The 10,763-nt window shown below is 44.0% G+C and overlaps 1 protein-coding gene across 5 annotated transcripts in view; it reads right to left on the bottom strand.

The window, feature by feature from the left end:
- Positions 1-5,588: 5,588 nt before the first annotated feature.
- Positions 5,589-10,763, bottom strand: part of klf8 (Kruppel like factor 8) — a 95,843-nt gene continuing 90,668 nt past the window's right edge. For 4 of the 5 annotated variants that reach the window (XM_029758567.1, XM_029758570.1, XM_029758566.1 and 1 more), the window contains 2 exons: positions 9,480-9,622; positions 5,701-8,282 (listed from right to left, as the gene is read on the bottom strand). In XM_029758567.1, the coding sequence (XP_029614427.1) occupies positions 8,101-8,282; positions 9,480-9,622 (325 nt within the window). In that variant the 3' untranslated portion in view covers positions 5,701-8,100. Of the gene's footprint in view, positions 8,283-9,479; positions 9,623-10,763 lie in introns of all 5 variants that reach the window. The other variant, XM_029758571.1, reaches the window with a different exon arrangement.

Genomic DNA, 10,763 nt, shown 5'->3' with positions numbered 1-10,763 from the left:
ATGGTAGGATGTGAATACAGTGGAGGTAAACCTAGGCATTGAGTGATGATGAGAGAGATATTGTCTCTAGAAACATCATTGAAACCAGAAGATGTCATAGCATGTGTGGGTGGTGGAACTGAAAGGTTGGATAAGGTATAATGAGCAGGGCAAGAGGCTCTACAGTGAAATAAGCCAATAAACACTAACCAGAACAGCAATGGACAAGGCATATTGACATTAAGGAGAGGCATGCTTAGCCGAGTGATCATAAATGTCCATGTGAGATTTAGACAGCTAGCCGGGCCATAGGTAGCAAGCTGGCAGAAGATGGAGGGAGGTCTGTTTTTAGCCACCTGGTGCGTTTCCGTCTGTAGATTAGTGGGGTTCTGTGTGGTAGGGGATAGCTAACGATTAGCGGGCCACAGATGGGCGTTCAGTTTACGTCGCGACGGAGGGGCCAGTTGGATAACTCCCTCGGGCAGATAACGTCGGTAGTCCAGTTGTGAAGGACCGATGGTTCTCCGCATCGGCAGTAAAACGGGTCCGGATAGGTGATTGTAGCCCAGGAGTGGCTGATGGAACTCTTCAGCTGGCTAGCTCCGGAATAATTGATGTTAGCTCTGAGACCGACGTTAGCCAATAGTCACCCGGGTAGAAGCTAGCTAGCTGTAAGATCCAGGAGTAAACGTCCAGAGCCTGCGGTAGAAATCCGGGGATATGGAGAGAAAAATAGGTCCGGTATGCTCTGGTCTGAGTCGCGCTGTACAAAACTGGCGATAGCTTTTCGAGCTAAGGGATAGCTGATGACCGCCAACTGTGGCTAGCTGAACTTCAACGTTAGCCAGTGAACTGGCCAGCCTCTGGCTAACCTCTGATGTGGATTTCAGATTTGAGGTAAATAATACTTTATTTTATTTTTTATTGGTGAGGCGGGTTGCAGGAGTGTTTTGAGGTTGAGTTTTTAGAAAAAAAATATAAAAAGATATGGGAAGAAAAGATGTAAATGTATATATACACGGGACACGACAAGAGGAGGACAACGGACGTCTCACTGCTATGCCATCTTGGAGAAAAAAAAGAAAACATGGCTCTAGCTCCATCTCCTTTCACCGCAGATGCGGAAGTGCGACATTGGATTCACTGAGATGCATCTCTGGTTTAAATTGACAGATTTTTAATGGGGATTGTTGTATTATGCTAATTTGATTTCCACCGGGGCTCGGACATGAACTCTAGCTAAGACCTCTAAGAACACTGATCAGCCTGGGAGGAGCCTGCATTGTGTTAGTTATAAACTATCTAACCAGCCAGCTAAATTACAGTTTGCGATTAGCTAATTGCTTCACAGAAAATAGGTAGCTAAGCAGTTTATCAGTTGCTGTACTTGTTGCATTATGTTGACAAATAGCCAGCAATATGCAGCTAGCTATCTAGCAAGCTACTTTAGATCATTTGAAAAGATAACTAACCAGCAATCTACAGTATATCAGCTTGTATATACTGGAAATAGTCTTTGTAAATAATCTACATATTTCAGTGTTTTTGGATGCAATGTGCTTTTTCACCTGCATCAGTTAGGCACCACTGCATGAAATATTTCAAAATGTTCTTGCTGTCCCTCCATCTGCAATTTGACTTTGATTGGCTGATAGGAAGGAATGGGTGGAGTTGCATAAACCTCAGCCTGTGAGGCAGCTTCACAGACACCTTCACCACTTGTGCATCATTCTCTGTCATAGCGCTCCCCCATGAGCTGCTTCTGATCCCTCCTGTCTCAGCCTCCAGTATTTATGCTGCAGTAGTTTATGTGCCGGGGGGCTAGGGTCAGTCTGTTACATCTGGAGTATTTTCTTGTCTTATCCGGTGTCCTGTGTGAATTTAAATATGATCTCTCTAATTCTCTCTTTCTTTCTTTCTCTCGGAGGACCTGAGCCCTAGGACCATGCCTCGGGACTACCTGGCATGATGACTCCTTGCTGTCCCCAGTCCACCTGGCCATGCTGCTGCTCCAGTTTCAACTGTTCTGTCTGCGGCTACGGAACCCTGACCTGTTCACCGGACGTGCTTGTTGCACCCTCGACAACTACAATGATTATTATTATTTGACCATGCTGGTCATTTATGAACATTTTAACATCTTGACCATGTTCTGTTATAATATCCACCCGGCACAGCCAGAAGAGGACTGGCCACCCCTCATAGCCTGGTTCCTTTCTAGGTTTCTTCCTAGGTTTTTGGCCTTTCTAGGGAGTTTTTCCTAGGGAGTTTTTCCTAGCCACCGTGCTTCTTTCACATGCATTGCTTGCTGTTTGGGGTTTTAGGCTGGGTTTCTGTACAGCACTTTGAGATTTCAGCTGATATACGAAGGGCTATATAAATACATTTGATTTGATGATTTGATGAGGTTGACTATATTACTCTCATGCAAGTTATTCTTCCCACTGTCCCAAAAGTCACTCTTAACTGTCACTTTTCTTGTCAAATAATATTTAAAGGGCGACATCTTTGTAATGCAAAAGATTTGTGTAAAGTATAAAAAATGACTTATCTTGCAGTGTGATTTAATTTGAAACTTTTCTTCAACAATGCGTTATAAGGAGGCACTTATTTAACTAGATTATAGTAAACTAATTGGGGATTGTTTTATTATGCTAATCGCAATCAGTCAGGTTTCAAGGCTGGTCATTCAACTGAGACTGTTCTTCTCTGTGTCACGGAGGCTCTCCGCACTGCTAAAGCTAACTCTCTCTCCTCTGCTCTCATCCTTCTAGACCCATCTGCTGCCTTTGATACTGTGAACCATCAGACTCACTCTTGGATTGCGTCCTACCTGACAGGTCGCTCCTACCAGGTGGCGTGGCGAGAATCCGTCTCCGCACCATGTGCTCTCACCACTAGTGTCCCCCAGGGCTCAGTTCTAGGCCCTCTCCTATTCTCGCTATACACCAAGTCACTTGGCTCTGTCATATCCTCACATGGTCTCTCCTATCATTGCTACACAGATGACACACAATTAATCTTCTCCTTTCCCCCTTCTGATAACCAGGTGGCGAATCGCATCTCTGCATGTCTGGCAGATATATCAGTGTGGATGACGGATCACCACCTCAAGCTGAACCTCGGCAAGACGGAGCAGCTCTTCCTCCCGGGGAAGGACTGCCCTTTCCATGATCTCGCCATCACGGTGGACAACTCCATTGTGTCCTCCTCCCAGAGTGCTAAGAGCCTCTGCGTGACCCTGGACAACGCCCTGTCGTTCTCCGCTAACATCAAGGCGGTGACCCGATCCTGTAGGTTCATGCTATACAACATTCGCAGAGTACGACCCTGCCTTACACAGGAAGCGGCGCAGGTCCTAATCCAGGCACTTGTCATCTCCCGTCTGGATTACTGCAACTCCCTGTTGGCGGGGCTCCCTGCCTGTGCCATTAAACCCCTACAACTCATCCAGAACGCCCCAGCCCGTCTGGTGTTCAACCTTCCCAAGTTCTCTCCCGTCACCCCGCTCCTCCGCACACTCCACTGGCTTCCAGTTGAAGCTTGCATCTGCTACAAGACCATGGTGCTTGCCTACGGAGCTGTGAGGGGAACGGCACCTCCGTACCTTCAGGCTCTGATCAGGCCCTACACCCAAAGAAGGGCACTGAGTTCATCCACCTCTGACCTGCTCGCCTCCCTACCTCTGCAGAAGCACAGTTCCCGCTCAGCCCAGTCAAAACTGTTCGCTGCTCTGGCACCCCAATGGTGGAACAAGCTCCCTCACGACGCCAGGACAGCGGAGTCAATCACCACCTTCCGTAGACACCTGAAACCCCACCTCTTTAAGGAATACCTGGGATAGCATAAAGTGATCCTTCTAACCCCCCCCCCCCAAAAAAAGATATAGATGTACTATTGTAAAGTGGTTGATCCACTGGATATCATAAGGTAAATGCACCAATTTGTAAGTCGCTCTGGATAAGAGCGTCTGCTCAATGACGTAAATGTAAATTGAGCAATACATAAATAGTCGCTTCATGATAGCGCACATTGTCGAAGAAAAGTTTCCAATCATGCAGCCCGATTATGAGCTTCATGGTCATTTTTACACAATTATTTTAGCCTTGGCAACCAGACTGATCCCGGCATTCACCATTCTATGTAACTTTCTTCAATGGTAAATGCAGTGATCATGCTAGTTCCACCAGGATACAATTCTTTTGCACTATGAAAATTTCACCCGTAGTCAACAATAAAGACATTGCATCAACAATCTGCACCAAAAACCTTTTATTCTATAAAAGGAGTGGGGTAAATCTCAACTGTACAGGGGGAAACAGACTTAATGAAACACCATTTCTCACAGTATCAAAAAGCTCACGTTCTTCCTCACTGATCTTTACAGATTTGTTCTGTACAAATACAAAACAAATAATATTAATGACAATAACAATAACTGCATTGCACTGAATAATATAGTACTGGCCCAAAGGTTAATGCATTCAATATAAAATACTTACAATTCTGGTTGTTAAAGTAACTGTCCAGTGAAAATCTATTCTGTTAACTCATACCTAAATAATGTTGTTGACTCATCCAATACTTGTATTTGTGGCCAAAGCATAATTGAGATTTTTCAAATGTGTATCTCAAACAGACCGTTTAAAAAAATGCTTGCCATTTCCTCATAGAGGATGATGTCATCCTCCTGAAGGAGGATGAGCTGGCCAATCAGCGGTCTACTGGCATGAACATTTTTAATGACCGGTATACGCCCATACCATTCTGTTGTTGGGGTACACCTACACCATTGCAACGCAGAAAACCTGCGTTTTAACATAATTAATTAAAACAAACTGGAAGTAAAACAATTTCACTCATTGTTATTAATTATAGGTCATAAAAATCTGTCAACACTAGACAGTTACTTTAAGAAAAGGAGTTGTGATTAATGATAGGAGGCACACTCACACACTTATACACACAATCATTCCACCCTTACATTATGTGGTGCCATATTGTTGAAGTGAGGGGTGACTAGTGAAGTGGATAAATGGGCTTGTACAAATACAGTACAGTATAGAGTCAAGTCTTAAGTCGTATGCTGCCATGTCTAAACCATAGATGGATCTATCTTTTGTTGGACAGAACATTTCTATATTGACGTACTGTATTGTATTGATGTATTATAGTATTGTTTTCTTTGTGGTATATGGAGTAATACTTCACAGTGGACATTAAAGGGGAACTTGTATAGTATGCATCAATGCGGTGAGGTGGGTTTGACCAGTGATAACAGATATTAGATCATATCAGATTTTCAACTCTGGGTATGTCCTAAAATGGCCCCATATTCCCTATATAGTGCACTACTTTTAACCAAAGCCCCAGGGGCCCTGGTCAAAAGAAGTGCATTAGGGAGTAGGGTGCCATTTTGGACAGTTGTTCAGGTTGAGACGGTCCTTCATGTTTTTGTTGCTGCATATTGCAGGTCATTAGGACTGTTAGGTTAGGGCACCATGATCACACCGACATGCTCACCAACTTCACAAAAACTAAATGTGCACAACACAAATGGGACCGATTTTTAGGACATAAAAAAACAATACCTTTTTTTTTATAACACATTTCAGTTGTAAATCCATCCAACAGAGTAGAAAATAAAAGAAAAAATTATATTTTTCACATTGTCTAGTCAGTGTTAAAAATAGAACTCCACCTGTTACATTTATTATGGACTTTTTGATTATATACAGTATGTACACTTATTGTTCTTTAATTATTTATCATAGTCCTTAATGTCTAATACCATCTAATAACAAGTTGCAATCAAATGCATGTCCTCTTCTAGAAAAATGTGCTTAGTAACATTGTTAGGAGTTGAAGCAGAGAATGATAGAAACTCATAGGAACATTGCATTGCTCTGTGTGGACCAATAAGATCCCTCTCTGCTTCAGGCATGCGCTCAACTCAACTCACACCAAGGCTGGGTTCCCAGTCAGAAGACAAAAAGGATTCAATCATGTTTTATTTAGCTAGCGTTTGAAATGATGATGGCTGCTGCGACTGCTAGTGAGAGAGCCAAACACTTTGTTTACATGTTCTTCAGTATGCCCTCTGTATGCATGTACCATAGGAGCTGTACTTAGCCACTGACTTCAGAACAGCGCTAGGAGCGAGGTCTGTGGAGGTTGCATAATCAAGTGAACCCAGAGAGCAGGAGCTAAAAACAACCACCTTAAGACATGGAGATCAGTTAGGCTCAGAGTCGGAGTACTGATCTAGGATCAGTTTATCCTTGTAGATCATAATGAATAAGATAATATGGATCAGAACTCCTACTCTGAGACCTTTTGTGAATACAGGCCCTGATCTGGGTCGAAATGGGCAGAAATGCTCGTAACAACAGAGTGCCTCATGACGTGTCGTCAGGGCAATGAGACCCCGTTTCCCGGGTAACCCTGAAGACCAAAACAATCGTGCGTTTCTAAGATTGACTTTGATTCACTAAGGCTCCGACGGGCTGCACCGAAACCCACACTTCTAAAATCATCAGTTCTGATTATTTGTTACACACACACACAAGCTCCCTAGATCCCCTAGTTTGTAATCTCAACCTTTTTCTTGTTATACTTTTACAGCCTCAAACACAATCTAAGGATATGAAATAGTCAAAAAAGGGATGTTATGTTATGAGCCAATCATTAGCAAATAGAAAGAGAAGAAAATGAAAAAAAAACTACAAAAGGCCTTGTTTTTTTAAACAACACAAATACTGTTACTGAACAACAAGCTATAAATGTGGGGCAAGTGAACATGATTTAATATCTGATTGAATCCTCAGTCTTGTAGCTCCCTGTTTTAGGAGATGGAGGAGCGGAGAAATGGAGTGGAAGGGGGTTGAATAAGACATTTCTACACCGCCACACCCGAGGGGTCTGCTGACTGCTGAGGAAATTATATGTATGGAGGAGAGGACATGATGCATCATCAGCTGTCTTTAAATAGCACACACTACACTAACCCTCACACACAATCACACACACATACAGACAGCTTGCCCATGCACGCAACGCAGGTTAACAGAAGATGATAAAACACAGTAAACAGTTGCTCGACAGCTGAGAAGTCATCTCTGAAGTGTTTTCCCCTCTCAAATAAACAAAAATGACACAAAAGCCACATATCCTTCCCTGCCCCCTTCACCTCCTCTGTCCTCCTCCTCTTCTTGCTCTGAGCTGAGTGTGTGATGTCGGTAACCCTGCATCATTTCAAAGTATGTCCTCGGTCTCTCTCTCAGTCCAGCCTGTCCATCTCTCTCTGCTGTATCCCCGGTTTGTCTTCACTAGTCTATCTTCTGGATGGATAGGGTGCTGTTGAAGTAGATAGCCTCTGGCTGTGTGCACACTGAGTGGGGTGTGAGGGAGAAACGAGGAGATAAGCTGTGGGGTATGAGAGTTGTGGACTACCCCTTCAGGTGCTAAGCAACCAGAAAACAACAACAAACTCCTCTCATCCTTTTGGGATCTTCATTCTCCACCTCTTTAATGTAATGATCTCCACGATGACCCACAGTTCAAAATGGAGGACGAGGCGTAGCGTAGAGAAGACTAGGTCTAAACAATGGACCAGCAATGCGATCAGAAATTACTGAAAGTGAATTTTAGCAGTACAGAAAACTCGCCATCAAAGTGGAAAATAAACACAATCATAGTGGATTTCAGCTAACTGCTCTGCAAACACATAACATAACTGTTTTACTGTCATTCTATTAATTTAAATGTTTTTTAAATGATCTACCGCCACTTTATTACTTGATTTCCTGACCACTGGTGACGTTTTCAATGCGAATCCTGTAGAATCAGCGCTGGTCCAATGAATGAGTTTATTTTCGAACGCTCCCGCTTGGAAAATGTATGTTGTCTTAACCTTGGTTATTTTTTTACAGAGAGGAGAGGAGGGGGAACAGTAAAAGGAAGTGACACAGCAGAGAACCTCTAGGGGTCAGAGTTCAGGCCCTCCCATTTGAGTTCCATCTGAGTCCCGAGGGGGGCTGGGGAGGGAGGTGATGGGTTGGAGGGCGAAGGTAGTGGGGGTTAAGGTTTAAAGGTCAAAGGTCAGGGGTCAGAGGTCATGGTTCACATCATGACGTGGCGTCTCCGGTGCAGGGCTAGGTGGTCAGACCGGGAGAAGGAGCGGTCACAGTCGGTGCAGCGGAAGGGCTTGATGCCTGTGTGTTTACGGAAGTGTCGCGTCAGCTCGTCTGACCGGGCGAACCTCCAGGTACAGCCCTCCCATGTACAGTGGTACGGCTTCTCTCCTACAGGGAAGAAGATATGGAGATGATTAGTTGATTGGTTGATTGATTGTGCAAATATTGGTTTAAAACCAGTTAAATCTAACTAAATGTAATCTAAAACGTAACCTAAGAAATCCCCAAAAGTAATTATTCATCATGAGATGACCATAAACAATAACTAGTAATGCTACATACTCCAAGAAAGGTTAGAATCTCCCCTTTCTGGTAAACAAATAGTTATACATTGCTGAGGTGAAGTCACTTTTGAGGATACAAGCTCAAGTACACAGTAAAAATATGCAAAAAATATAAAAATAGGAAATATTTTGTATGATGTATTTCCTATTCAACAAAACTTTGAATATGTCTTGAAATGACATATGCTTTCTAAATATAGCATCATCAAATTATAAAATGACTATAAGATCTTACTTATTTTCTAAAGGTCTCTCCTGATCCAAATGTCTCATCGCTGTGAACGTCTCACAGAGCTCTAGCTTGGCCTCCTATGTCTCATCGCTGTGAACGTCTCACAGAGCTCTAGCTTGGCTTCCTATGTCTCATCGCTGTGAACGTCTCACAGAGCTCTAGCTTGGCCTCCTATGTCTCATCGCTGTGAACGTCTCACAGAGCTCTAGCTTGGCTTCCTATGTCTCATCGCTGTGAACGTCTCACAGAGCTCTAGCTTGGCTTCCTATGTCTCATCGCTGTGAACGTCTCACAGAGCTAATATTGGCCATCTATGACAAACAGAAAGTTTTGTTTAAAGTTATTTTATATGAATGCCTATAAATCAATCTCTGAATGTGCTACCGTGATGAAACCACTCTCTCCTGCTGCGCTACGATGTAACGATTGCAGGCACGTGCTTTGTCCATGGCTGTGATGTAGGGTTCAGCGAGGAGTTGATGGACAGTCGGAAGAGCGAATGAAATGGTAAGAGGGACATCCCAGATTTCAGATCCTACGACTCAGAAAAAAATACTAGTGTGTCCGTGGGAACAATGCAAGCCATTTCGATCTACTGTATCCACTGATGGATTTATAAGAGAAAATGTCCTTCGGGGAGGCAGTACTTTCGGTAAAAACCAATAAGATAAGAAGCTCTAGTATAGATCTACATTAAGTGTCTATTCATTGGCTACAAAATGTGGGTCCTGGGTCAGTCATTGGCTAAAGATTAGTATGTGGGTGGGACAGGGTCAGTGTGTGTGTTACCGGTGTGTATCCTGCGGTGGGCTTTGAGGTGTGAGCTCTTGGTGTACACCTTGTTACAGCCATCATAGTCACACATATGGACACGCCTCCTCTTCATATCCGGCGAATCAGGATCCACCTGCATGTCCATGTCTACGCCTGACCTGAGAGAGAGAGAAGGAAAGAGAGAGAGAGAGTAGACCTGTCATGATATGGGTAAGGCTGGAGTGACATGCATTGAGTCATGTACTTAGTGAAATTACAGAATGTCAGAGGATCAGCTGTATTAGCAGGATTACTAGAAAGCAGCTAGCTACCTGAATATGAACTGTTAGTGTTACGCGATCAGACATGTTCTACATATGACCTTTACCTCTCCAGCCCCACCCATACTGTCTATGTCCCAACTGAACCTAGAAGGAAAGGACTATGAGCTAAAACCCTGAAATGAGTTACATCTGTTCAGCCTTTCCTATGGGGAAAATGAACGAGAAAGAATAGGGTTTTGGGATAAACGCCCAAAATATGGTCTGAGGTTAACACAAGCTTAGGAGATCTTATACGTTTTGTTCTATGAAACAATATTGGGGCTCCTGAGTGGCGCAGCGGTCTAAGGCACTGCATCGCAGTGCTAGAGGCATCACTACAGACCCTGGTTCGATCCTGGGCTGTATCACAACCGGCCGTGATCGGGAGTCCCATAGAGCGGCGCACAATTGGCCCAGTGCCGTTCTGGTTAGGGTTTGGCCGTGTAGGCCATCATTGTAAATAAGAATTTGTTCTTAACTGACTTTCCCCTTTCAGTGGCTATGGAGTCTCAAAATGGACAAACAGTACTTTTGCCGCTTTTTTCTCGTTTTTCAAGCGAAGGTCTTTTAAGGGTACACTTGTTCGGTTCGCCTAGCTGAGTTCAGCTAGGCGCCAGCTGAACTGAAGCATGCTGACGCCTTAACAGAGCCTGACTCTTAATAATCACCGCTAATTGATTTTATTGTTCAGGTTCATCACATCTCCTAGTGATATATGGTCCCTGGGTGAATTTACAGGCCACAGCCACCAGAGAGGGCTACACAGTAACTGTCAAAAACCCATACAGTCAGACAGCTTCCAGTTCAAAGCTGATCTCTCCCTCCCCAACTCCCCTCTCGCTCTCTCTCTCTTCTCCTCAATTCTCGCTCTCTCCCCCTCCCACTCTCCTGTTTTTTTCTGTCCATCTCTCCATCTCCCCTCCTTTACTTCCTCTCCCTCCCAACCTCCCTGTTCCTCGCTGCCATTCACTTTCTCCACCCTGCCTGCCAACTAGTT

The sequence above is a fragment of the Salmo trutta genome, chromosome 7, assembly GCF_901001165.1.
Source record: "Salmo trutta chromosome 7, fSalTru1.1, whole genome shotgun sequence".
Classification (NCBI taxonomy): Eukaryota; Metazoa; Chordata; class Actinopteri; order Salmoniformes; family Salmonidae; genus Salmo; species Salmo trutta.
This window is presented reverse-complemented; position numbering and strand designations above follow the sequence as displayed.